This window comes from Diaporthe citri, assembly GCF_014595645.1.
Source record: "Diaporthe citri strain NFHF-8-4 chromosome Unknown scaffold_1, whole genome shotgun sequence".
Lineage (NCBI taxonomy): Eukaryota > Fungi > Ascomycota > Sordariomycetes > Diaporthales > Diaporthaceae > Diaporthe > Diaporthe citri.
Window position 1 is genome coordinate 12,298,514 of NW_025064846.1, and position 26,298 is coordinate 12,324,811.

The 26,298-nt window shown below is 53.6% G+C and overlaps 11 protein-coding genes across 11 annotated transcripts; 8 read left to right on the forward strand and 3 right to left on the reverse strand.

Moving 5' to 3' along the window:
- Nucleotides 1-1,024: 1,024 nt before the first annotated feature.
- On the forward strand, nucleotides 1,025-3,427 carry INS49_003209 (uncharacterized protein; the record flags this gene model as incomplete). Its single annotated transcript, XM_043164004.1, has 2 exons — nucleotides 1,025-2,537; nucleotides 2,598-3,427. The coding sequence occupies 2 exons, from the start codon at nucleotides 1,025-1,027 to the stop codon at nucleotides 3,425-3,427; spliced, it is 2,343 nt and encodes a 780-aa protein (XP_043032510.1).
- A 725-nt stretch (nucleotides 3,428-4,152) lies between these two features.
- Nucleotides 4,153-5,352, reverse strand: INS49_003210 (uncharacterized protein; the record flags this gene model as incomplete). The annotated part of the gene is made up of 4 exons (XM_043164005.1): nucleotides 4,153-4,424; nucleotides 4,482-4,587; nucleotides 4,994-5,052; nucleotides 5,106-5,352. 4 exons carry the CDS (start codon nucleotides 5,350-5,352, stop codon nucleotides 4,153-4,155), a joined length of 684 nt encoding a protein of 227 aa, XP_043032511.1.
- Nucleotides 5,353-7,244: 1,892 nt separating this feature from the next.
- INS49_003211 (uncharacterized protein) lies at nucleotides 7,245-8,252 on the forward strand (the record flags this gene model as incomplete). The annotated part of the gene is made up of 2 exons (XM_043164006.1): nucleotides 7,245-7,934; nucleotides 8,040-8,252. 2 exons carry the CDS (start codon nucleotides 7,245-7,247, stop codon nucleotides 8,250-8,252), a joined length of 903 nt encoding a protein of 300 aa, XP_043032512.1.
- A 60-nt stretch (nucleotides 8,253-8,312) lies between these two features.
- INS49_003212 (uncharacterized protein) lies at nucleotides 8,313-8,771 on the forward strand (the record flags this gene model as incomplete). Its single annotated transcript, XM_043164007.1, has 1 exon — nucleotides 8,313-8,771. One exon carries the CDS (start codon nucleotides 8,313-8,315, stop codon nucleotides 8,769-8,771), a length of 459 nt encoding a protein of 152 aa, XP_043032513.1.
- Nucleotides 8,772-9,060: 289 nt separating this feature from the next.
- On the forward strand, nucleotides 9,061-10,173 carry INS49_003213 (uncharacterized protein; the record flags this gene model as incomplete). Its single annotated transcript, XM_043164008.1, has 3 exons — nucleotides 9,061-9,191; nucleotides 9,303-9,855; nucleotides 9,913-10,173. The coding sequence occupies 3 exons, from the start codon at nucleotides 9,061-9,063 to the stop codon at nucleotides 10,171-10,173; spliced, it is 945 nt and encodes a 314-aa protein (XP_043032514.1).
- Nucleotides 10,174-10,935: 762 nt separating this feature from the next.
- Nucleotides 10,936-11,463, forward strand: INS49_003214 (uncharacterized protein; the record flags this gene model as incomplete). Its single annotated transcript, XM_043164009.1, has 1 exon — nucleotides 10,936-11,463. One exon carries the CDS (start codon nucleotides 10,936-10,938, stop codon nucleotides 11,461-11,463), a length of 528 nt encoding a protein of 175 aa, XP_043032515.1.
- Nucleotides 11,464-12,064: 601 nt separating this feature from the next.
- Nucleotides 12,065-13,695, reverse strand: INS49_003215 (uncharacterized protein; the record flags this gene model as incomplete). The annotated part of the gene is made up of 2 exons (XM_043164010.1): nucleotides 12,065-13,061; nucleotides 13,115-13,695. The coding sequence occupies 2 exons, from the start codon at nucleotides 13,693-13,695 to the stop codon at nucleotides 12,065-12,067; spliced, it is 1,578 nt and encodes a 525-aa protein (XP_043032516.1).
- An 898-nt stretch (nucleotides 13,696-14,593) lies between these two features.
- On the forward strand, nucleotides 14,594-16,246 carry INS49_003216 (uncharacterized protein; the record flags this gene model as incomplete). The annotated part of the gene is made up of 1 exon (XM_043164011.1): nucleotides 14,594-16,246. The coding sequence occupies one exon, from the start codon at nucleotides 14,594-14,596 to the stop codon at nucleotides 16,244-16,246; it is 1,653 nt and encodes a 550-aa protein (XP_043032517.1).
- Nucleotides 16,247-16,753: 507 nt separating this feature from the next.
- On the forward strand, nucleotides 16,754-17,800 carry INS49_003217 (uncharacterized protein; the record flags this gene model as incomplete). The annotated part of the gene is made up of 1 exon (XM_043164012.1): nucleotides 16,754-17,800. The coding sequence occupies one exon, from the start codon at nucleotides 16,754-16,756 to the stop codon at nucleotides 17,798-17,800; it is 1,047 nt and encodes a 348-aa protein (XP_043032518.1).
- A 2,144-nt stretch (nucleotides 17,801-19,944) lies between these two features.
- INS49_003218 (uncharacterized protein) lies at nucleotides 19,945-20,640 on the forward strand (the record flags this gene model as incomplete). The annotated part of the gene is made up of 2 exons (XM_043164013.1): nucleotides 19,945-19,956; nucleotides 20,176-20,640. The coding sequence occupies 2 exons, from the start codon at nucleotides 19,945-19,947 to the stop codon at nucleotides 20,638-20,640; spliced, it is 477 nt and encodes a 158-aa protein (XP_043032519.1).
- A 253-nt stretch (nucleotides 20,641-20,893) lies between these two features.
- On the reverse strand, nucleotides 20,894-25,492 carry INS49_003219 (uncharacterized protein; the record flags this gene model as incomplete). Its single annotated transcript, XM_043164014.1, has 5 exons — nucleotides 20,894-22,064; nucleotides 22,588-22,725; nucleotides 23,143-23,155; nucleotides 23,607-25,200; nucleotides 25,280-25,492. 5 exons carry the CDS (start codon nucleotides 25,490-25,492, stop codon nucleotides 20,894-20,896), a joined length of 3,129 nt encoding a protein of 1,042 aa, XP_043032520.1.
- Between the last annotated feature and the right edge of the window lie 806 nt (nucleotides 25,493-26,298).

Here is a 26,298-nt window from a genome sequence, read left to right on the forward strand (position 1 = left end):
GGTTTCGGGTGAGCGCAGGGAGCGGCGCAGCTCTATGTCGTGCTGCCGCGTTACGCCAGCCACCCATTCTCCGGGCACGCCCGGCCCATGCCTGACCTTTGGCAGGGGTTGCTGGTCATGCGTCATGCGTCATCTGTCCTCGTGCCTCGTGCCTCGCGGGCAGACCCAAACACAAGATTCAGGCCGGCTTGTCGCATGATGATAGAACAATAAATTCCCGGTGACGACTGGCATACTATGTCAAGAACACAATACAAACGTTAGTAAAATCAAATGGAGCCTTTCATCCACATACGCATATTTTTGTTCCAAGTCTTGGTGCTACACCATGAAGTGTAACTTAAGTATAATGCCTGATAAATAAATACGGTAGCTTCTTTCACCTCCTTGCGCTGGCACCATGGGGTCAACCGAGCTATAGTTGCCTTTCAACCCGAGATGGGCTACCGGTGTCACCCCAACTGTTGTTGTGCAACGGTCAGTCTCGCGTGGGAGTATGGCGTCAGCCGTCTGGATGCAACCACTCTGAATATTTCATTGATAATTTCTATCTTGCTGCTGTTCACCTTCGTTTCATATGCGGGCCGCCAGGTCATCCTTTAGGTTGCCGGGGGGGAGGGGGGGGGCGGCAAAAATAGATACCAAGTTCCGGGACTGGGAAAGACTATTTTGGGTAAGAGCGTCTCAGCTTGTCAGCGCTTGGCCTGCGATGCAGACCTGCCGGCCTGATAGCAGCGCTCGAAGCACTGAGACTGGTCAACGCACACATCACAGCGCACCTTATACATCCTGAGTGATTGATCGTTTCTACTATGATCAGTGACATATGGATCATATAACCAACCTAGCGCCTCATTCTAGCCGTCTGTGTTGGACCTGGTCACGTGACTGCCGGCCGACAAAGGCTTAGATTGCATACTCCTTCGTCTTTAATGACTCGCCTAACGCGACGTTCTGTCCTCCAGCCTCCGGCTTCTACCTGAGCAGGTGGTTTGGCCACCGTATTCGCGACCCCTTGGACAGGATGTCGCGCTGGGAAGACTTTGTTGACGACCATCCACGGGTGGCAGAAATCTTTTCCATTCGCAAGTATTTGCCGCCCTTGAACTTTATCACCATCCATTATGCCTACTTCATCGTCGTGTGTCTCATCAGCTCCGTCATCTTCTGGCGGTCGTCGGAGCCTGCCTTCAGCATTAGCTACACTGATAGTCTGTTCCTCGTGGTGTCTGCCATGACCGAGGCCGGATTGAACACGGTCAATCTCAGCACATTGACAACATGGCAACAGACGATGCTCTTTCTCCTCATCATGCTGGGAAGCACGATCTGGGTCTCCATCTGGACTGTACTGGCGCGCAAACATGTCTTCGAGAAGCGCTTTGAGAGTATCGTGCGTGCCGAGCGCATCCGCAGGCTCAACCGACGGGGCAGCAGCACATCGCTGAGCCTACCGAAGCTGCGGGAGGCCATCTCATTCCGCAAGGCCAAGACCGTCCCTGCGCCCGATAAGACCCTGCCGGCGACCGGAACTCGAGCATTGAAGAATGAGTCCTCGACATCCGATCCTGATTTTGATAGGTCGCAAGTTGACGAGGAGATGCCAAAACGTCGGCGCGCGTCGTCCTTGCCGGATCTAGGTCCTGTGGAGCCGCCCAAGGCTCCACTGGAACCACCCAAGGCCCCGCTGGAGCAACCCAAGACTGTCCCGGAGCCCAGCAGTCCTGGTGGACATATTGTCTTTGTCGACACGCCGCATCCGCAGGAAGGCAGGAATGCTACGTCGACTGGCGTGTCCGAAGTCAGCGAGAACCGGCCCAAGCGCAGGAATGGCGCCGCCAAGGTGTCGACGGATCAAGACGGGGATCATTTCACCATGCAGCATTTCCTCAGGAACCGGGCTTCTGGTCGCAAAGGCCAGTTTCATGACCTCAGCAGCGAGGAGCGTGAGCATCTCGGTGGGTGCGAATACCGCGCTCTGAAAGTTCTTGCAGTCGTTGTGCCTGTTTACTTCTTCTTGTGGCAATTCCTAGGATGCGTCGCGCTCGGCGCATGGATGAATCACAACATGCCGGACACGGCAAGAGCGAACGGCATAAACCCATGGTGGCACGGCATCTTCAATGGAGTCTCGGCCTTCAACAACTCGGGCATGTCGCTCCTCGATGCGAACATGATCCCATTTCAGAGAGCCTACTACGTCCTCATCACGATGGGGTTGATGATCCTGGCGGGCAATACCGCATACCCTCTCTTCCTCCGCCTTATTCTATGGACGGGCGTCAAACTCTTAAAAGCGATAACCGCGGAGGATTCCCATGTTACCCTCAAGACCACGCTCGAGTTTATTTTGAAATACCCACGCCGGGTCTATACAAATCTATTCCCGTCTCGCCCCACCTGGTGGCTTTTCTTTATGCTGGTCTGGTTGAATGCCGTTGACTGGGTTGCGTTTGAGCTTCTCAATCTCGGAAATTCAGCTATCACGAGTATTCCTACAGGGCCTCGAATCCTTGACGGCCTGTTCCAAGCTCTCGGTAAGTCTCTCGCTTTGTGTTCCCCAAGACACGATCAACTTTCTAACAAAGCCGTCATAGCCGTCCGATCTGGTGGGTTCTACGTCGTACCTATCTCCCAAGTCTATATCGGCCTGCAGATACTATACGTGATCATGATGTACATCTCCGTGTACCCCGTGGTGATCACAATCCGCCACTCTAACGTCTACGAGGAGCGCTCTCTCGGTATCTACAGCGGCGATGAGTCTTCCGGGTCCGATTCCGACCCCGAGCTCGCCGCCGGAGGCCCGGACCTCGAGTCCCACCCAACCAACGGTGTCCTGTCACTGGCCTCACCCCTCATGCGCCGTCTGAGCCGCTCCACCGCGGCTGTCGACATCGGGAAAGTCTTCCAGCGCACCTTTACGATGAACGGGGTCGGCGTCCCGCCCTTGGGGCACAGAAATAACAAGCTAGACAACTTTCTTGCATCAGGCCGCCTGGACGGCAGCAACAACCCCAATAGCCGCATCAGCTTTATCAGCCAGCAGATTCACGGGCAGCTGGCCCACGACATCTGGTGGCTGGTGCTGGCAGTCCTGGTGATCGCTACCATAGAGACGTCGCATTTCCTGGAAGACCCGGTGACATTTTCGGTATTTAATATCATCTTCGAGGTCGTGTCTGCTTATGGCACGGTCGGAATCTCCCTGGGGATCCCGACAGACGCGTATAGCTTCTCCGGAGCATGGTACACCGGCAGCAAACTTGTATTGTGCCTTGTGATGCTGCGTGGCAGGCATCGCGGGTTGCCGGTCGCGTTGGACCATGCTGTGAGACTGCCGGGCGAGCACCTACATCGTGATGAAGAGGAGGATCATCGCATACGAAGAAGCATGACGACGAGACGGGCGGATCTAGAGGAGTAGGTGGCATCGGCCTGTGAGGCGCGGATGTATCATTCTGACTAGCACGTGAAAACTCTTGGGCTGCTGATTTGAACCATGAATTTAAATGAAACAAAGACCAAATTTAGCCAGCTATACCTCTTTCGTGGCCTTCTTCCACGCGTCACGATCAGTTCGCCTGAGTCTTTTTGGTTAATCACGCAATGGATATATCGTCAACCGGGTTGGGCGTCCACTGGCGTTTGCCGTTGCATCCTTGGACATGGGAACTTTCGTCTTTATCATTAAAGGGGTTGACTCTGGGGTTATAAGCAAGAATGTAGCGGAACAACACGATGAGTACCACAAGCCAATGAGTCTCGACGAAGGCAATGAGTGTCTTTCAAAGCAGGTCTTTGGTGTCTGCAAAAGATACACATCATATTGGCTTGGCGATTTATCTCATGGTAGGGAAATGATTAGTGCTCAGGGAGCCAGGCGTGGTGGGTAGGCGACCATTTAACACCTCGCCGACTTCATGCATTCAATGTTAGTAGCATGTCTGCACAGCACATTTTGGAATGAATTTGCACCGCCGAATACGCCCACCAGGAGGAATGTTGAGATAACTCATTGGTGTTCTCGAAGGGAAAGGCGATAGCTTTCAACAGAGCAAAGACTACCTGTAGATGTTGTGTTCCATGACCACCTGAAAGCGAGTCCATCCAAGGAACACATATCGATTGTAATCAAATCCCCGGAGCTACCTACCATGGCATGTCCTCACCCTGTGCATTGACATATTTTCCTGTGTCCTCGGCGCCAAACGCTTCAATAGTCTCGATCATGAGGCCAGTCTGGGTGTCCATGTCGTCGGGCCCAGTCCAGTCTGACATCGCAGTTGGAATCCAGCCAGGATGAATAGCGTTGACTGTGACGTTGCTTTGGTGGGACTGGAACTCTCTGCCCAGTGTTACCGTCAGTTGGTTGAGGGCTGTCTTGGAGAGGCGATAACCTAGAGATGTGCCCCGACGATTATCTATGCGGCAGTTCAGCGCAATCTGGTACAGGACGGCAGTGGTTCGACCCGACTTACCGGTCAAAGACGACATAGAAGCCATGTTGGACGAGATGTTGATGATTCTTCCTTGATGGCTCTGTTTCAGGGCAGGGTAGAAGTGCTTGATGGTGAGGAATGGGCCCTGTGACTAGATCAGCTGGCGTTCGCTGAGGCGAGGTTTTTGGGAGGCGGAATTCCTTCGCACCACGGTATTGGTCTGGAACTTGGTTGTCAAGTCGTGCAGTGTGGTCCTGCCAGTCGAATGGCTTGGGGCCAAGACCTGTTTTAAGTGAGCACTACACACCTCGGTGGATCTCGGCGTGGCCATACCAGCAGCGTTAATGAGAAGGTCCAACGGCTTGGTCCCCCAGGCGTTGGCTGCTGCCTCCACCGTCTCCTCCTTTCAACACATCAATCTCAAAGATCTCCGTAGCAATATCTCTCAACTGAAACTCAGCGTTAGGTGTCTTTCGTGGAATCTCGGCCGCGCTTCTTACAGGACCCAGCTCCCCCTCGTCCTTAGTCAGGGATCGCACTGTCCCGTACACGTCGTAGCCACGAGCTTTGAGTTTCTTGCCGAGCTCGAGGCCGATGCCTTGTTTCGCGCCTTTTATATGAAAGCACGTTAGCCTGTCGCAATAACCTTCCCGTACCAGAAACACTTGCCAACGATGAGGGCAGTCTTCGAGGCCATGGCTGTTGGCTCGAATTTGTGGTGGCGTCGAACGGTCGCGGTGTTGTGCCGATTGATTTTGAGGTTAGGGTTGAGGTGAAACGTGGGATTGATGGCAGCAAAGAAATAGTTGAAGAGGCTACTGTTCTCAATCGGGATTGTGATCAGGACAGTGGTAGCCAAAATCGGCTTGGGGAAGGTGAAAAATGGCACGCGCATCAAATTCTGAGGCATGCAGCTGTAGGATGTAGGCAAGCAAAGTCAAAGGGACCAGCAGGGTCGAGGTCAAGAAGCTGGTCACTGGGAATGAACTTGAGCAGGAGTTACACAGGGGTTTGGGATTCTGTTGATGTGGATTCCCCAGCCCCAATTGAAAGGAAAGGCTTGCCGCTACCCTTGCCGTTGTCTGGTGGCTGGTGGCTTATGGCAGTGAATGGGGACGTACAGTGAATGGGGACGTACATACAACGTACGTACGTCTTCTAAAAGGGTGCCCAGGGCCCGTTCTGCACTCACAACTTGGCCATACGCCCACTTCGAATGCAAACAGTTGCGTATTTGCCAGACTTAGTCGATCCTGTCATAGATGTGTGCCTCCTCGGCTCCACATGCAAGGGTATATCTGAAAGTTCCTCAACTTGAGGGCACCACATGAGATAGCTACTAATTGGAACCACTGAACAAGGGGGAATATGAGTAGAGAAACTAGGGATATCTTTAATTTGACTCCTTGTCATAACTCTGGCCTCACTCATCATGGAGCTTGCGTCAAGTTCAGAAGAACTTCAATCAATGCGTACATTGTGCTCCGAGGACATCTGGACCGAGCTGCGATTGATGGTCTTCGAAGACTTTTAGATGTGAGGGCACAGCCAGCCAGAGATACCCAAAAGCTGCAGTCAGAGTAATTTAAATCCGGCAACCTTCTCAGTAGACAACGGACGATGCGCACCCGTGTTCTAAAGTTATTAATACCGATTCAAATATCCTGCAAGACTCCGTTGGTGAGGTTTATGCCACGCACAACGAAAAGAAGCTCTCAGGGAACCTTTAAATAAAAGACAGCATACCTCTGCGGGCATCCCAATTTAATTGTTAAATTCTCTACCCAAAGTCGCTATGATAACAAGTTATGCAAATCGTGAGCCTCTGCATCCAGATTTATCGGTGGAAAAATGTGCAAGTGAATTGTATTGGAAGACGCCTGAGAAGGAAGTTCACGACGATGATGCAGTATGGAGTCCGTAACGCAATAATAGTGAACTAACGACAGCGATTGCCCCACCAGGAACAGCAATGCACATGGCAATAAGTGCCTGACTCGAGCCTGGAACATTATATCAACTCTTAATTTCCTTGGCGGGATGCGCTGGGAAATACTCTCGGGAATAATTCAGGGCGAGCTCAAGGGCCTTTTTCCCACTTTCGGTCAAACAAAACGTGATTTTAACAGCGAATTCCACATCAACCTTTAGGTCTCGGCCCTTCGCGCCACGAGTTTCGTAGGGTACCCTCTCTTTTATTAACTACGGAAGCAGTTCCGAGTTTTACGGGAGCAGTCCCGAGTTTTGAAACGGGTCCCGCCGCATTGTGAAGTTTACACGTGAAGACCGAAGACGCCGAGACGCGGACACTTCCCTTAGGCATTGTCTTTGCCAGCCAAGTTTCGACTCGTTTTATGACGCAATAGCGCATCGGTATCTTAAGATCTGATAATTCAATCATAATTTCTGGACCTCATGGAAGCCTAACAGAAAATCCGAGTGTAATGACACCGGCTTCAGGGCTCCATCTGCCCCTGCAAGGAGAAAGCCGCAGGGGTCGCAGTGACGCAAGAAATCTGGTCTACTTTGAGCCATGTAACCAGCAAAACCTCACCTCTCAAAATCACGAGAGTCCCACTGGATCTCGGCGTCGGCCAAGGGCGAAGGTCGTTGTGATAGCTATGCATCGAGCGATGTGGTGGGGCACTTTGTCTCGCGAGCCAACTCTATTCTATAAGAAATGATTGGGTTTCCTTCCTCTCCTAGTCATGAGCTTAGTGCAGAATCTCAGTCAATAGCCACACTTCCACATTTATTACAGTCACGTCTTCTCAAATACATCCACGGCTTGAAATTGTTGAAATGTCGGCGCCCTCCACACCTCAGGATCGTCAGCTTGCGGCTGCAGACTTTCGCCGATATGTACGGGAGATAGCTTCGGAGAATGACCTTGTTTCCATTTCAAAGGAAGTCGACCCTCACCTGGAGCTGGCTGCCATCGTCCGAAAAGTATACGAGACCGAACATAAAGCCCCACTGTTCGAGAACGTGAAAGGACGCCACGAGAATGGTCTCTTCCGCGTGCTGGGCGCGCCGGTGGGAGCGAGCAGTCTGCCCGGAAAGCGTTTCATTCGCACAGCGAAGTCTCTAGGGTTGCCTAGTAACGCAAGCGGAGGCGACATCGTCTCCGCCATAAACCGTTTCAAGCAAACTGGACCCATTCCGCCTAAGGAATTCGAGACGGGTCCCGTTATGGACCGCAAGATTTTCGGAGACGACATCGACCTGGAAGCCCCCCCTGTTCCAATATTTCACGAACAAGATGGTGGGAGGTACCTTCAGACCTTTGACATGTACATCGTGCAGAGCCCTGATGGGACATGGGTCAACTGGTCCATCACTCGCGGTATGGTCAATGGCAAGCGGTCTTTGGTCGGCCCCACTATGTCCGCCCAAGACATCGGCGTCATCCGAAGGATGTGGCAGGACAACTTGAAAGGCGAGGACACGCCTTTTGCTCTTTGCTTTAGCGTCCCACCTGCAGCCATCATGGTAAGCGGTATGCCCATCCCTAAGGGCATCAACGAGGGCAGCTGTATCGGCAGTCTGCTTAGTCAATCCGTAAAAGTAGTCAAGTGCGAAACCAACAACATCTAGGTACCTCGCGACTCAGAAATGGTCATCAAAGGCGTCATCTCCAGCACAAATACCGCCGATGAGGGTCCGTTCGTCGAGTACCACGGGCACGTGTTTCCTGGCAAAGGCAAGCCAGCTCCTGTCTTCAACGTCAACGCCATCACCTACCGAAAAGACCCCATCCTGCCCATCTGCGTCGCAAAAAGAGCAACCAAGGAGAGCGAGACAGTGTAGGCTCTCACGCAGGCAGCGAAGGTGCTCAATATTTGCCAGGCAGCTGGGCTGCCAATCAACATGGTCTGGAGTCATTCCAAGTCCCACTGCCTCTGGTTCGCGATGCAGGTGAATTGGGCCAAGCTGCGGGCACTACGGACCAACGTGAAGGACTTCTGCGAGAGGGTTGGCAGGACCGTTTTTGCGTCCAAGCCGGGATTCTATATCCCGAAGATCTACCTGGTGGGCGAGGACATTGACCCTACCAATCTCAATGAGGTGATCTGGGCTGAAGCTACACGGTGTCAGCCACAAGTGAACGAATTCTTCTTCGATGCGTATGGCAATATCCCTCTTATTCCATACGTCAGTCACGGGCTCAAAGAGACAAGAAACCACGTCAAGGCTGTTCGTTGCTGCATGTTCCCCGCGGAATTCACCGAGTCGAATCTGAACTGGAAACATGGCTCATTCCGCGGGTCCTATTCTCAAGAGATCCAAGACAAGGTAGATGGCCAATGGGCTGAGTACGGCTTTTAGTCTTTGTATTTAGTCCAGTACATGAAAGTCGAATCCCGCAGTTAAATTTAGAATGTGATTGTCATCTGAGTTCTAGGCCCGCATTGTCGATAGATTCTGTGCCGTTTTTACCTATTATCTTCACTTTCATCTCTTTCATTGGCATTGACTCCTCTTCTGCTGGTGCTGCCAAGTACGGTAACCCGGTGATACATCCGGTTTGCGGAAGAGCTAGAAGAACGTATCAACAATGCGCCTCTGCCCACTCACATTGGCAAGATTTTGTCCGCGGAGATCGTAATTTCTCTCAATGACTAGTATGAGCCACGACTTCGCGCAACTTGTTTTCTTCGAGGTCAGGGGAGGGGACGCCAACTCAAAATGGGGTAACATGTACTTCGGAATCGCCCAAGCCCTTCAGTTTTCCATCGTCGGCATACCGTAGTTTGGCATCGAAACATGTGGGTTCAACTTCAACGCCGATCTTGAGCTTTGCACGAGGTGGATGCAGCTGTCGGCATGGATTCCACTGTACCGTAACCACAACAACAGGAACACGATTGCACAAGAGGCCTGCCGCTGGGCGGCCACCGCCGAATCGACGAGGAGGATCATGAACATCCGATACTCGTTGCTGCCCTACACTTACACGCTTTTCCGCAAGGCCCACACGGCGGGTGAGACGGTGTTGCGCGCTTTGGCGTGGGAGTTCCCGAACGACGAGTCGCTGAAGGCTGTGGAGACGCAATTCATGTCTGGCCCCGCGTTGCTCGTGACGCCCGTTCTGGAACCGCTTGCGACGACGGTCAATGGTGTATTCCCAGGCGTGAAGGATGGCACGCGCTGGTATGAGTGGTACACGCTCGACGAGGTCGACGCAAAGCCGGGCGAGAACAAGACGCTTGATGGCCCTCTAGTGCACCAGCCCGTCCACATTCGCGGCGGGTACGTCATTCCCATCCAGAAGGCTGGCAACACGACCAAGACTTCACGCAAAAGTCCTTGGACCTTGATCGTCGCATTAGATAAGCATGGTAATGCCGAGGGTGAGCTGTTTCTGGATGATAGTATCAGCTATGTCCAAAAGGCCACAAAGAGCATTAAGGTAAAGTCGAACATATCGTAATTGTCTGCCGGATCCCACGAACTGACTTTTATACAGCTCAAATATACCAAGAACACACTTACGACCAAGGTATCCGGATCATATAACGACCATCTTCCCATCGCCAATATCACAATTCTTGGGCTGAAGAACTCGCTGGGAGCGGCGCATATGACGCTTGGAAAAACCAAGCTTAACATCACGCGGGCGTCGCTGAACTGTTCAAGTACTAGTGGATATCTTTACTTCACGAACCTTGAAGAAGCAACTAAAGCAGGAATATGGAGCGCAGATTTCACTCTATCTTTATCACACTAAAAAGAAGTAAGGGGATAGAAGACTTGAATTCATTTAAATGAGCCGTGTCTCCGCTTTCATTCGTAAGCGAATCTGTGGCCATCAAAACTTGCTCCAATGAGTCGCCCCAGCTCATCTGAGATCGTCGGCGCTGGAGTCCTCATGTTCAGATTCAAAGCCCCTGGACGCTGCCAATAGCCTGAATTGGTGACAAAGTATCGGTTGGGTGATCGACGCATAAGCAACGAAATGATCTGACTAGATCGACTCTGCGCGCAGCCGAACATTGGCATTTCAGGGCTCAAAAGTTACTATTCTCCTCTTTAAGTAACGGGGCGGTCAATAGCCTGATGGGGGGTTTTCTAGACAAGATCCATACCTAGCGTGAACAGACCTAGTGTTCCCTCCGCAAATGTTGACTCACCGTGCCAGGTAGAAATGCAGCGCCCACGGGGAATTTCCGTGTCACGTCTTGAGTCGCATGATATGGCAACGTTGAAGGATCGCGAATCTAGCTTCCCGTACCCGTATTAGAACTGTGGCGTGCGGCGATGTGACATTCATGATGAGCATGCGCGGCGTGAGTCACATGGGATTGCTTGTCAGACCAAATGCGGTTGGCGCCACCAGATGACAGGACTAGACACAGGTGGCTGCATTGGGATAAGATTCGGAGTGCATCCATCGTTGAACAAGACGCATTCCACAACACTCACGTTCTCAAGCCTCTCCGCCCGGCAAGTGTTATCGCCATCATCATTGAGTGTTCACGAACCGCCCAAAATGCCATGCTGGAACCCCATACCGTCGGCAACATGCCACGAGCAGTCCACGGACACGGAAGACCAGCCATCAGACAACCGCAAAACCAATGGCTACATTTTCAAGAGAGACGTTGACTGGCCGGGCGGCGGAACACGCTACATTCCCAAAATCTGCCATGCCATGCCTCTCTATCCCAAGACGTACGGCCTAAGCTGCGATCGGCCAAACTGTCAACATTGTCACCCCGAGACCGCTGCCGGTCTTTCGAATCCGTATTACCGACCGTCGCCTCCCTGGAGACCAAACGACGGTCGCCACTATTATGGGTACTCCTATAGCCCTCCGCCTGGGACATGTTTGGTCGGCCGGAAGGGCTGCAGGCCAGAGAAAATGATTTGGATCCGTCCCAAGAAGAAACAAAATGTTGCCAAGGATGAGACACGCAGGCGGGCTGCCAGAACTGAGAAGGCGGTAGAGGAAGAGCATGACGAGAGCAAGCGTGATAAGACTCAAGAGGCCCAGCAAGTGGGAGGCGTCGACGTCTAGGTCAATCGACGAAGGCTGTGACCTAGCTTTGTCAGAAGACATTGTCCTGCCTACTGATGACTGGAAAGCAATGAGTTGGGATATTCAGCTCGCGATCTTGGCTAGCCTGGGCTTGTTGGACGACTATGAGGCCGAGGATGCTGATATCACATTGAACTCACTTCGACGGGATGAAGACAACTATACGATCAGATACAAGACCGATACAAAGCAGTCGAACACGCGAAGGGGTTTCGAGGCAAGGGGGACCCCGATTTTGGACGATGGTACGGACTCTCCAAGTGAGGACAGTATGTCGTGGGTAATGTTTGACGAGTAGAAAGCACACATTGCTCTTCGAACAAGTCATTACGAACGAATGAAAACTTGGCTCGTCTAGAGGTGTACAATCTAGGCGTCTTACTGGGAACATTTCAGGCTCGCGCTGCTTGCCGGATCATGACACATGCACATAATAATGATAACCGAAGGTATTGTGGAAGTGTATCAGAGAGGGTAGGATGGTGACTATTACTCAAGTTTTCTATCCCCATCCGCCACAAGCCCGACATCATGCGTCTACAAATAAGGCAAGACGATTAGGCTCTCACCCGAGTAGAGCTCATAGCAAGTAGCGGAACTCGGGATTCTCGAAATCCGTTGCATCAGCACCATCAAAGGCATCGCCTCCCTGTGCTTGCGTCGCCGCAGCGGCATCATCTCTCCTCTTATTCCTCATCTGCAGCATCATTCTCAAACCAAGAGCAACGCACACCTGCGCCACAGCACAGGCGAGGATCACGATGCAGCCTGTTCTGTAGTAGGGCGATTCCTGTTGCAAGAATGCATGTGGGCCGATGATATTCCCAGCACAGTACGCCAAGAAGACCAGCGCTGACGACGATGTTCGCTTTGTGTATCCTCCCAGGTTGGCAGAGGGCATCTGCAGCGCCAGGACGAGCGAGGCGACGTAAGAGCCGGAGATGTAATACCCGATCAAGACACCGATCTTATTGGCGTAGTCTGAGCGGTCCATCCTCCAGATCAGGCTGACGCCGATGATGGTGGGTATGTTGTATAGCGCCATCACCGTGGTCCGCTGGTTCTTGTAGTGCGAGGCGATCCACGTGCCGGAGAGGATCCAGACGACCTGGAATGCGCCCTGCGGAATGCCGAGGGCAGTTGTCCTGAGTGGATCCGTGACGAGGCCCTTGACGATGAGTTTTCCGAAACTCGCGTAGCCCCCGTTGATGACCTCGTTGAAGAGCACAAAGAGGAACAGCAGCCAGACCTGTGGGTCCATGAAGGCCTCGCCGACTTGGGTCCATTTCACCGTCTTGTTGAGAATTCCCGTCTTGGCAAGTCGGCCGCGGGCGATGAGCAGAGCCTTTTCTTCGAGGGTAAATCTCTTCGCTGTTAGGATTGAGTCGGGCAAGAAGAACATCAGAACGATGCCCCAGATGACTGTTACGCCGCCGCAGAGGAGGAAGATGGCTTTCCACACTGGGAAGCCCTGGATCTGTCCAATTCCGTAGGTCAAGATGCCGCCGATCATTGAGCCAACTCCATTGCAGCAATAGAAGACGCCGGCACGGAACGGCTGTTCTGGGCGAGTGTACCTTTGGAGTATTAGCACCATGCACTCCGAGTCTGGGGTCTATTTACCACCTACCACATAGAGACTATCATCATGAAGCAGGTCGTGATGGGAGCCTCAAAGATGCCCAACAGAAAGCGGCACGTCCCGAAGCCGGCAAAGTTGTGGCAGGCCGCTGTGATCATCAATATCCCTCCCCAGCCTAACACGCACGCGGACACAATCTTGGCCATGCGTGTCTTTTGCGCTGCCCACATCCAAGGGTACTCGGCGACCAGGTAGGCGAGATAGAACATGGAGGTGAACCACGCATACTGTTCTTGGTTGATGCCGGTGCTGCTGAAGAGGTCGAACACGGCGGCATATGACATGGCCTGCTTGTCGATATACTGCAGAACATACGTGCCGGCGAGGAGGGGCAGGACGATGAAGTCGATCTTGCGGACGAGACGTCTGTTCCTGTCCTCGTCGGCTAGGAGCTCGGCGAGATAGTCGTCGGAATAATTGTGTTCGCGGAGGAAGACCTCGGAGGCATCGAGCGCGATGATCTCTCCCTGCGTGATGGACTTGATGCGGGAGATGGAAACATTGTCATCGGCACCTTTGGAGATGGTAGGCTGCTTCTCGAGAGCCACCTTCTCGTCCTGGGTCGCCATGATGGAGGAATTGGCGGTAGGATGAATGATCGAGGACGCAGAGAACTGTTGAGGCGCAATGGTATTGAGAGGACAGCAAATCTGCTATGTAGGAAAAGGAATCCGGTAAATATCACTCTTAGTCTCTGCTGTTATCAACGAATTGCCACAGAGGCTTACCGGCCGCATGGTCAGCTGGCTTTGTTATCAAATTGGTACCCACATAGGTCTTGGACGGCAGGGTTTCTCTTGAACATCCATCTCAGAGGCGTTGTGATAGCGGAACGAGGCACGAGCTCAAAAGTGATATTACCAGTGCATCTTTGTATTATTCCTGCAGCTTTGAAGGCAGTCTGCGAGCGCACGACTTTGTTCACGAGCTGTGATGAGTCCCTAGGCAGTCCAGCATGGCACTGCCTTGAACTGCTCTTTTGATCAAGGAACCATGATCTACGCAAAAGGGCTCGTGGTACGTGACCGTCTCGGTCATGACTCTCCCGACTCCCTGTTCCGTCCATGGTAAGGACCAGCAGGACCGCGAAGCAATTGTGACTCGGATGCTTGTCCGTGTGGCCCCAGGTTCTCGTTACATAAGTGATTGGTGTCGTGCGGAGAATAAGCAGGGCGTTCCTGGAGAGCCACATGATAGGGCTTCGGGCCTGGGGATAACGGCCAACCCCGTTCGGCACTTGCTATCTGGCCTTGCGGACAAACCTATCGTGCAGATAGCCGAGATAGCGGTTGTTCCGGTGGTGCCGGTCTCCTGCCGGTTCGGCTCCGACACTCCGACATCGCGTCTATCGGCCTCGACTCGGTATTTAGCCCGAAAACGACGACGTCCCGGTAGGTAGGTCTAGTTCACGACGACGATGCATCGACAGACGTCAAGTGCATCACGTGTGCACCGCCAGCTTTCGTCATGTTCCTGCAAGTCGACTCTTCGCGCCCAACAGTTCAGCTGCCGCAGCAGGGTAAAGTCATTGGCATCACCCACCCCAAGGACGAGAGCGCCCACCGTCCACGCGCAGTCGAAGCGTTCCTGGGAATCCCTTACGCTGTGCCACCAGTTGGCGATCTGAGATTTCGTCCGGCCAAGAAGCTCCCGCCGAGCCCTGAAAATGTTCTCGACGCGTCAAAGTACGGACCGGCAGCTCCGGGAAAGCCGCTGCTGACGGCGGACCCATCGGCACCGCCACTGGTCTACAGTGAAGACTGCCTGACCGCCAACGTTTTCCGGCAGTCCGGAAGCACGTCTCCAGATGGAAAGCTGTTGCCGGTCGCCGTCTACATCCACGGCGGGGCCTTCAACCGCGGAACCGCAAGCATGCACAACACGGCATCCATGCTGAGCTGGGCCGAGGATCCCTTTGTGTGCGTTTCATTCAACTACCGTGTGGGATCCTTGGGATTTCTGCCGAGCGGACTGAGCGCGAAGGAGGGTGCGCTGAATCTCGGGTTGAAGGACCAGATTCTGCTGCTTGAGTGGGTGCAGGAGAACATCAAGGCGTTCGGGGGAGACCCGACCAACGTCACGCTCTTTGGGTTGAGTGCTGGTGCGCATTCCATCGGCCATCACCTCATGCACTACACGGAGGGCGTGAAGCCTTTGTACAACCGCGTGATTATCGAGTCCGGTGCACCGACTTCTCGCGCTGTCAGACCCTATGACGCCCCCGTCCACGAGGCACAGTTCAAGGACTACCTTGCTGCGGCAGGGGTGCCTTCTGACCTGCCCGAGGACAAGATCTTCCCCTTCCTGCGATCGCTGCCATCGGAAAAGATTCAGGACGCACAAAACACAGTCTTTGGTGCATACAACCCCAGCCTGAAGTGGGCATTCCAGCCAGTCATTGATGGGGAAATCATCAAAAGGCCGCCTTTGGAAACATGGCGGCAAGGAAAGTGGCACAAGGTTCCCATCATGACAGGTTTCCAGAGGAACGAAGGCAGTCTCTACGTGGACAAGGCCATGAGCAAATCAGAGCAATTCACGGGTTTCTTCCGTGACTTGTTGCCACTGCTGTCCGAGGAGGACCTCAACACCATTGATGGGCTCTACCCAGACCCTGCAAAGGTCCCTCGGTCCCCATGGAAGGAGGAACGGGACGGAGTGGGTGCCCAGTACAAGCGAATAGAAGCGGCCTACGGTCACTACGCATACGTGGCCCCTGCCCGGCAAACTGCAGAGTTCGCGAGCGTGGATGTCCCGGTCTACCTGTACCAGTGGGCTGCGATATCGACAGTTCTCAACGGCGCGCAGCACGCTGACAACATGAGGTACGAGGTCTGCGATCCCAAAGTCGTGGCAGTGAGCGAGAACCAGGCCGCGCTGGCCAAGACGATCAACTCATATGTCACCAACTTCATCACCAAGGGTGACCCGAATGCCGGAATAGCCAAGCCAAGATGGGAGCCATACAATAAAGAGACACCGAAGTCGTTGGCATTTGGGCTGGGGAACGAGGAGCTGATAGGCGGTGGTCTGGGCACGACGGCCAAGTTTGTAGACGACCAGTGGGCGAGAAAAGAAAGCGAGTTCTGGTGGAGTAAAGTGGATTTGTCACAGCAGTAGCCAGGAAGCAAGCCAATAGTCAGCTGTATTCTCGGGGTATTAATTACTGTTTCGATTGTCTACGGAATCGAAGAGCCACTGCCACTGCCAAGACATCACAATGGGTCGAGATATGCATGTCACTGCATCGTGTTATCCGATAAAGGTGGAGTTCCGCGGCCGGCGGGCGGGGAAGAAGGATGGCGTGGGCTCAGTCCGTTCAGTTCCCCGCGGGAAACTGATGCATGTTGAATTGATAGGTGTCCTGTACAATGTCTCATAAAAATTGTTCAAACCGGATTCCGATACTGCAAAAGTGGCTGAGCATGGGCCCGAAATGCCACGGACGTGTCCCCGGCCGCAATCATCCGGACCGATGCCGGATCGGAGGAGGTGCGTTTCGAAAGACATGTCGCGTACATAACCAGACAATTGTACACCGAGTCACTCATCGTGAACACTTTTGATGAACCCGGTCCTTCGTCACCACACCAATTTCCAGTTACCAGACAGCGGAATACCGTGAACATGTCCACCGCCGTCACACTCCCGGAGCCGTTCGCCTCCATCCCCAGGTCCAGCCTCACATTCGGGCCATCACCAATCCAGGCCCTCCCCAAGATCTCACAAGCCCTCGGCGGCAAAGTGAACGTCTACGCCAAGCGTGAAGATGTTAACTCAGGCCTGGCGTACGGCGGCAACAAGGTCCGCAAGCTGGAGTACCTGGTCCCACAGGCCATTTCGGAAGGCGCCGACACGCTCGTCTCCATTGGCGGCGTCCAGTCCAACCACACCCGCGCCGTCACAGCCGTCGCCGTCGCCAGCGGGCTCAAGGCGGCCACCGTGCAGGAGCACTGGGTCGACTGGACGGACCCCGGCTACGAGAAGGTCGGCAACCTGCAGCTGAGCCGGCTCATGGGTGGGGACGTCCACCTGGACCCGAGCGGCTTTGGCATCGAGCACAAGACCACCCTGGCGAACCTCACCAAGGACCTGGAGAGCAAGGGGCAGAAGCCGTATTACATTCCGGCGGGCGCAAGTGATCACCCCTTTGGGGGGCTGGGCTTTGCGAGATGGGCATTCGAGGTGGAACAGCAGGAAGCAGAACTCGGCGTCTTCTTTGATACTGTCCTCGTGTGCGCCGTCACTGGGAGCACATTTGCTGGCATGATCGCTGGGTTCAAGCTGGCGCAAAAAAACGGGGGTAAGCCCAGGAGGGTCATCGGCATCGACGCGAGTGCCAAGGTGAAGCAGACTTTTGACCAGGTTCTGAGGATCGCCAAGTTCACCGCCGAAAAGATCGGTCTGTCCGAAGATGACATCACGGAGAAGGATGTCGAGCTGGTGGACAGGTATCATGCTGGCACCTACGGTATTCCGGATGAGCAGACCATCGAGGCCATCAAGTTCGGTGCCAGCACGGAGGCCTTCATTACAGACCCCGTGTACGAGGGCAAGAGCCTGGCGGGTATGATGGACATGATCAAGAAGGGGGATATTCCTGGAGGAAGCAACGTATTGTACGCTCACCTGGGTGGTCAGCTGGCCCTAAACGCGTATTCAACGATACCATAGGTATGGCGACGCACGAGACTTACCTACAAGTAATATGCTTCCTACAATAAAGTGAATCTCGAGTTACTTATCTGACCCTGTTCATCTCATCCCAAAATATGTGTTTAATACCCTTGCACGAGAGATAAAATCCGCGTTTCCAGTGACACGTCAACAATACATAAACAACCCCTATAGTACCTGGCTGGCACTGTGCTTGAATTCACAGTAGTCATGATCTATAGAGAGATACTTGAACACCGGTTGCAAAGTGCAGCCTGAAATACTATGGAATTGGTTACGACTCCATCTTCGGCCCGGCTGGCATCATGTAGAGCAACCCCAGACGCCTTTCCTGGTTTGGGATTAGAATCATGCACCTGAACGTGCAGAAACAGCAGGCTGTCCTCGTGACCGGTGCGTTACACAAGAAGCCCCTCTTTCAACACGATGGCTGGCGGTGACATCAACATCACGACCAATTCCATGTTACCTGGATTGTATTCACACCCAGTTGACCGCTCTTGAATAAGCTGCAACAGGCCGTCAGAGAGCTGAAGCAATGCCATGTACTTCTTGCCATGTGTACGGCGTACCTGTGTCAGTTGGCGGAAAGAAAAGATCCACGGTGACTGTTTGGAACTGCTGTTACTGCGGAGCTGGTGCTATGCTATCCTCCACTACTCCTTCCTGCACCACCTGTGGCCATCCTGGCGGCTTCCCTGATGAGAAGGAACCCATCACTGCGCAGTCTAGAAAGGAATCCAATGGCCCTATCACCACAGCGGCCGCAAAAGGCGAGCGGCAGGTCCATGCCGAGACTCCAGAAAGGGCAGATCCAACTGATGAGCCGATATCGAATACTCCGGATACTCATCAAGGAGCATCGCCACAGCCTCGTGATCTGATGAGAGACCTTTTAGACGTGAAAGATCAATCGAACCAACAGGGTGAGCGCCCTGAAACTGTTGATACATATACGACGGATATCGAGACTGCTTTTAGCACGATCTCTTCGGCCACAACCCTAGCTGATCGAGGGGCGGTGGAAGCATTTACTCGCAACATCATGACATATCAGAGTCTGGGCTGTCTCTGGCCACAACTTGTTGAACGTTGCGACACAGAGGAAATGTGCATCCATGTCATCGAGAGGCTTCTCCAGCGCTATGCCAAAGATGTGGCACTTATGAGTCGTGGAATGGAAGCCTCCAAGATGTCAGATAGTCGGCTCTGCCACGCTGCTGCCCGATTGGTTCGCAAATCACGACTCCAGGTTGCGCGCAAGATACGGAAGGCTCAGTCTTTGGATTTGGGCAATTCGGCAGAAAAGGATACCATGAAGAGCCTCTCAGACATCGATGGTCCTAACTCAGAAGCTCATGAAGACGGCGATGGGCCAACAGATGACGACTTGTTGTACGAGGAAGCTGAAGAGATTTTATTCGACAAAGGTCCAATTTTCTCCCTTCAGGCAAATATCAAGCTACTGCTCAATCTTTCGAATTCAAGGGACAACGGTATTTTTTATCGACTTTCAGGTTCATTGAGCACCTTCATCGGGAACACAGTCTTATCGCTCTACGAGCCTTCTCTGGCACCAGGATATACTAGGTTGCGATACACATGTGTCAGTTCGACGAATCTCACTTTGTACCTGTCTTTTCTACCCTTGATGCATTTCATCATGGCACTCCATTACTATCATGCTCCGAGAAAATGCTAATGATTCTCTTCTTGATTGAAGAGATGCGGCCGTAGATTATATGATGACTTCCGAGAGGTCCAGCCCGACTCTCCGAAGAATTTCGAAAAGCTCCTTGTGAGCTACTTCGGAGAATACCCCGTCACCTTACAGCCCGGAGACTTTGATCCTCCGGGCACACCAGACAACGCCAACCGCAACAAGGCCTTTGGTGGTCTGTTGAGTCTATGGAAACAAATGTTTCATGGCCGCCAGAAAGACCTGCGGCTTCCATGGACCAGGCGGCGCGCAAATGACATGGAGCTCAATTGCTGTCGGGCAGGGACAGCAAACTTACGGGCAGACCACACGTTTGTTTTACTGTGTCTTCCCTTCATGCGATGGGCAAGGAAACTTCACCAATTGGAGACGTGCAAGCTACACTCAGACCAGGATTTCTTTTGGTCATTGCGAGAACAATATGCCGTCGCTCGTAAGTCCAGGCCGTGGAATTCCTTTGGAAGGCTTCGCCGAATTACTTCCATCGATTTTGTCAAGGTAGGAAATTTCTTTAGGTCTTGCTCTATCCGTTGCTGTTGCATTCTGTGACAGCACTCTTGACCAAGCTCCGCCAGGAGTCCCAAAATGATGTGGCAATGCTCAAAGGATAAATTAGATCACACCCAGAGACACTAACTGGCTATCGCACTAGTTCGAGCTGTACAGAAAGGAGTTTGTCGATATTCGCGAGAAACCATCTGTGCCAGATCGAGATGGAGAGGACGAGGCAAAGCAGAACTACAGTTACACTCCCCTGCCCGCCGATGACCCACCGATCGGTCCAAATCTGCTCATGCACATGTTCCAACATCCCAATCACGCGGATGTCGAACCAGCCATGTACAGGAGGATTCCCAAGAAGCTCCGTGCTAAACTAGAGCCCTGTCCCGTGAAGGGTAGTGCTGTGGGATGGGGAGTGCAATTCACCGAGGGAGTTGACTGGGTGGCTTTGTTCGCCTGTGGGCTTGTTGGCTTTTTCTGTGCCCTGGTATTTTCTGTGGCATGGTCAATAGTACGTGGCGATATTCAGAGTGGATTTGCAATGGGAAGCTTCATGGTGCCCTTCGTGATATTTTGCCTTGGAATTGCTCAGACAGAGATTCAACTTGGAACATGATCTATGTATTGAGGTGTTTGTGTAACTATCACGGCACAAGAAAGCCTATTGCGCCAAAACACCACAAAAGAGGGACGTTGTAATGCCGAGAACATTACCGTGGCTATCACCTATATAGCGGACTGTAATAGTAACAATACACTCCCAAGAAGACGAGATCATGTGGAGCTAAGAAGAACACCACAACATTCATCCAATACGTTCCTATCCTGTAAGCTTGATGTATTGTAAGCTACAGACTAATGTAAAATGACTACTTCCAGTATATCCTCCCCTCCATCAGTCGCCTCGCCGTCCTAAAAACAGTCGCCCTCTCAAGCCCACCTGCTCCATCGTACTTTGCGTCGACATGCAACGTGCCGCTTGCGTGGTGTATGACCAGTCCTGCCTCCCCCGGCTCTGCGCTCATGCATTGGGAGACGGTGCTGCCGGGAAGCTTGGAGGCTGCTGCGAGGGCAAGCGCGACCGTGACGGGGATGGCCTTGTGGGGTTGGCCAACAGACATTGCTCGGGCGACTACACTCTCACCCGAGTCTGCATTGGGAGAGACGATGGCGATCTTAGGGACACTGCCAGGCACCTCCTCAGGCGAAGCCGCCAACCCCATCCGCACACCAACCTGCCGCCGGATCTTGTCCATGGTGTCAGTGAGCGTCGGATGGTCCTCGATCTGCTGTGGCGTCAGCCGCCCGCCCACACCGAGGTCCGAGGCAAGCACGAAGCAGCAAGGATTAGCAACGTCGATGCACGTGGTCCCGACGCCCTCGAAAGTATCCGTCACGCTGCCGGTCGGGAGCAGCTTCCCCGTCCGCGAGCCCGCCGGCCTGACGAAGTCGAGGCGGATGGGTGCCGCGGTGCCAGATACCCCGTCGATAGAGAAGTCGCCTTCGGCCACCGCCTCACCGTCGGCGACTGGGAACTTGGCGTGGATGATCTTGCCCGTGTTCGTGTTGTGGATGCGCACCGTGAAGTCCTCGCACTCGACACCCTGCGGCGCCTCCACCATCCCGCTGTCGACCGCGAACGGCCCCACGGCCGAGGACATGTTGCCGCAGTTGCTGGAGTAGTCAACGTGTGTGTTCTTGACCCCCAGCGAGACGAAGGTGTAGTCGACGTCTGCGTCTTCGCGCGGGGAGCGCCCGACCACGCAGATCTTGGACAGGCTGGAGATGCCGCCGCCCATGCCATCCAGCTGTCGGCCGTTGGGGTCTGGGCTCCCGATCACGCCGAGGAATGGTTGGGCCCATTCATCTTTATTTTCCGGGAGATCTTCCTGTCGGAAAAAGACTGCCCGAGAGGTTCCGCCGCGATAGTAGGCCGCTGGGAGCGAATTCTGCTTGCGTAATGAAGAGACCATCCGCGTCGACGGCGACCCGTTGGAGGCCAGGCGCGTCCTCCGTTGAGGCGGGGATCTGCCGATCGGCCTGGAGAGACGGTTCAGAAGGCTAGTCGCGGGGCGTCGACAAGACATGATGTATTGAGAGCAACATCCCTGGTGACGTGAGGCCCGCTTGCACTTATTCACCGGTGACCATGCCGAGCATATCACGATCAGCCGGCGTGCGGTCTGCCCATTACTTGTAGGTAAACGCAGGCTTGCGGGTAGATACGTAGCGGGCATGAGTGGGGCCCAGAGCCCCTGTAACTGCTGTGTGTGGAAAACGAAGTGTTGCCCGTCAGCTATCCCCCCCTACACTAAAATTTAGCTGTGAATACGGAATATGCACCAAGATCATCAAGGATAACCTCATCAACATCACTATACACCTAATTTAATAAAAGAAAAAATATTACAACCCCATTTTATATAATATTAAAGATTATATCATGTGTCATTGGTTATCGAAGTCGAGGAAGCGACGGGTTAGATGACAGCCTACGTGCTTGCTGCTCTGGCCGAAACCGAAAAACGAAATGGCAGGGCAGAATCTTCGAGACTATACGTACACTGATATCTCGTCCTCCTTTTTGAGAACGCCCGCAATCGATTTATCAAACTTGAAAATCGTGTTCTCTCCAAGACACTGGGTCTCGAGCAAGAAGTCCAAAGCCGAGGTTTCGATCTTGGAGCTTACGATGTGGTGACTGCCGGAAGTCTATTGCATGCTACTGCGAGTCTGGCAAAGACTTTGGCAAATATTGGCTCGCTACTGAGATCTGGCGGCCATCTTCTCTTCCCGGCGACTACTACTCTTCGCGCACAGGCAGCGACAAATTTTATATTCGGTCACTTTCCCGGGTGGTAGTCTTGCAGTGAGCAGTGGGCGTCGATGGAGTCCGGCGATGAATGAGAACCAGTGGAACCAAATTCTGATCGAAAACGGATTCTCCGGCAACCGAGTCGTCCTTGGGGACTACCAAAGCAGCGTTTGTGATTGCTGCAGCATCATATTATCAACCCGCTTAACTTCGAGCACGGCCTTTTCACCGACACGGGAGGAAACGACATTCCGAAGCATATCTGGTCCTACAAGAGGCAGCGCCAGGTGATCCGACGCATACCTTGCTCCCGCGGCTAGATGGAAAGTGCCATCCGCCATCCGCGCCATGTTCCAAGACCAATTGCATTAAGCTCACTGACGGGCCCGCAAGTTAGCCGCCGGACACTCGGGGTGGATCGGTCCTACAGTAGATACACCGCAGCAGGCTTAGCCTGCAGCTGTTGGTGACTGAGTGCGTGTTACTCCGTACAGCGCGTGCCCCAATAAATCCTTCGGGAAATGATTGACAAGGGATGGGTTGACCCGTTTATCGTGTAAAGGCACATTGATGGTACACTTGATTGAAGACTGCAGTAATAAATTTGGGGGCTATCCTCGCCTGATAGCCACGAACTATCTTTTAGACTTCAAGTTTCCCCTACGATTCATTTTGCCAACTTTCTCTACCCGACCACATGTCCTTTTGGTTCTTACGACCAAATTCCTCCTCAAGTCCATGGGCAAAATATGCAAGATTTCACTCACCCACCGAGTACTCCGCCTTGATGATGTCCGCCGCCCGCTCCGCAATGCCATAGACGGTAGCCTGGGGGTTCGTACGCGGGGTGATGGGGATGACGCTCGCGTCGCAGACGCGCAGGTTGCGGCAGCCGTAGAGGCGCAGCTTTGGGTCGACCACGCCGCCCATGTCCCGCGACATCATGGAACACGTGCCCGTCCAGTGCTGAGCGCCGACCACGGTCTCACGCACGTACTTCTTGACGTTGTCCAGGTCTCTGAAGCTTCCGACGTCTGGGGCTCCCGGGTTGTGTTCCCCGTCGGGCTTCAGGTGGCTCGCGAGTGGCTCCGTGGTCGCGATGGTGGCTGCTGCGTATTGCAGGTGGCTTGCCAGCACCTCGATGTCGAGGGGGTGGGTGAGGTATGCAGGATCAAGGGCGAGATGGGCCGGCGAGACGGACGGAGTGGCTGACTTGATGTGTACCGAGCCCCTGGATAGAGGGTGGGCTAGCAAAAGCACGATGGTGAAATAACTCTTGTCTCCGGGGAACTGGGTTACCGAGGCCCTCGAACCATCGGGGTTGAAGCCCGCGAAGGCTGCGGCGGAGAGGTAGCAGCCAGAAGCCTCGCTGGGCGACTTGAGAACGGAGTGTACGAACGACTCGTGGGCTTTGGCGAATGGCGGTGCCGTGTTCTTGGAGGAATCGCCGGGCACGGGAATCTGGAGGATCTTGCTGAGGTTCTCGGCTCCGGTGGTGTCGCCGATGCCTGGAAACGGGAGATGGGCCGCGTAGTTTGCACCACTCCTGGACAAAGGACCACGCTGTCGCTTGGTGTAGTCATCCATAGCGGCCGCAACAGCTTCTGCATCTTGACGGGCAATCTTGTCCATGGTCTCGAACCCTTCCTCGCCCCCGAGAACCTCGAAGTTCACTCCACACATGGGGTGGTTCTGGAGATTCTCTCCGACAAACGGGTTGTCAATATGAACCTTGATCCCAAGCTTTTCCAGACGAGTCTTGTCGCCCACCCCCGAGAGCTCGAGGATTCTGGGTGAATTGATCGAGCCTGCTGTGAGTACGACTTCCTTGACAGCTTTCACCGTCTTGGTCTGCCCGTCAACAGTGGTGTACTCGACACCAGTTGCGATAGTGGTGTCTGACGGAGGGCCATTATCGGGAGCTTCAAAGAGAACTTTCCCGACGGTTGTTTGTGTCCAGATAGTAACATTGGGCCGGTCATTCGCGGAGCCAAAGTACGCATTACCAGAGAAGCTCCTCTCCTTTGAAGCAGAAATAGTGTCTGGAACGGTAAGAGCACCAGAGACGTGTCCTGAGAAAGCTTCGTTGGAGGTGGAAAAGCCGAGACTGCTCAAAGTGTCCCTCCAGACTTGCGGCCACTTGGTGTCCTCGTCCGGGACAGCCAGCTGGAGTGGTCCATTCTTGTACGACTTGTCCATGGACGCGGTGAAATCGTCCCAGCCCCAGCCGGTGTTTCCAAGGCTTTCCCACGCATCGACGTTGGCCTTGGAAGTGGCACTGAACGAAAGGCCGTTCAGGGCACTCGAGCCTCCAACAGTGCGGCCCTGGGAGAGGGTGATCTCGCGACCCCCAAGTGCTACCTGACAGAGAAGACCAGTCATCAGCATGACTTGAGCGCGCACATGTGGTTAGTAAATAAGCCACCAGAAAATGACATACCTGAGGTACGGTCTTGAGTTGCCAGGTCGCGTCGGGATCGTCCAATAGCATGGCCCACATGGCGGGTATCTTCACCCTGGGGTCATCTCTGAGGTCCTTGCCCGACTCGATCACCAAGACAGTGCAGTCTCGGTTTTCTGAAAGACGTGAAGCCAGAACCAAGCCCGACAAGCCTCCGCCGACGACGACGAAGTCGAAAGTTTCGGACGCCATTTGGTGAACAGTTACGTTACGGTTGGGTTGTTTGTCGTGGGTGGAGAGAGACACAGAAGTAGAGTGGAGTCGATCGCGGATAAAGCTGTCGTTAATAGTTATTGCCTGGCCGGGGTTGGGAAACACAGGTACCCCAGGTTGTACTAGGAGGCAGGATCGTATGCAATTAAGGCGTTGGCAGTTGCAGATGCGGTAGTGGAAGGAGCCACCCTACAGGGTAGGCCTACACAAGCGTCTGAACGAGACGGAGCCTGTCTGCTGTCTTTCTCCTCTTCAAGTATCATCTACGCAACCAATCTAATGCGTCTATTTCTTTCGGACCCTTTTGCATCCACCACACAGACCAACACTGTGTCAGCATATGCACAGTCCCGCCATTGATGAGGTCGGTCGGGAGCCTGCCGCTCGGCCTGGCCCGATCGCCACCACCATCTGTCCGATGAGGGAAGGATCGACATGGTCGCACAGGCCATATGTGTTGTGATTGTGAATGGCCAACTGGTAGGTACTAGGTGATGGTACTTTGGTAGGCAAGGGCGTGTGTGTATCAAAGAGGGGCAACTTCCCAGTGCTGGGTGCTGCAATACGCCTAGTACAACCCGAGACATCCCGCTTGACTTGACTTGACCGGTCAACGCCAATTTCAGCTCGGGTGCGCCAACGAGAAACAGACGTGCATAAGTGCTCTGCAACATGCTGATCAGTCTCACATTGACTGCCGCAACGTCCAAATGTGACACTGACATGGGACCAGTTGACAACCTTCGAACTCCAAGACCCTCCCAATTCAAGTCACCACGAAAAGA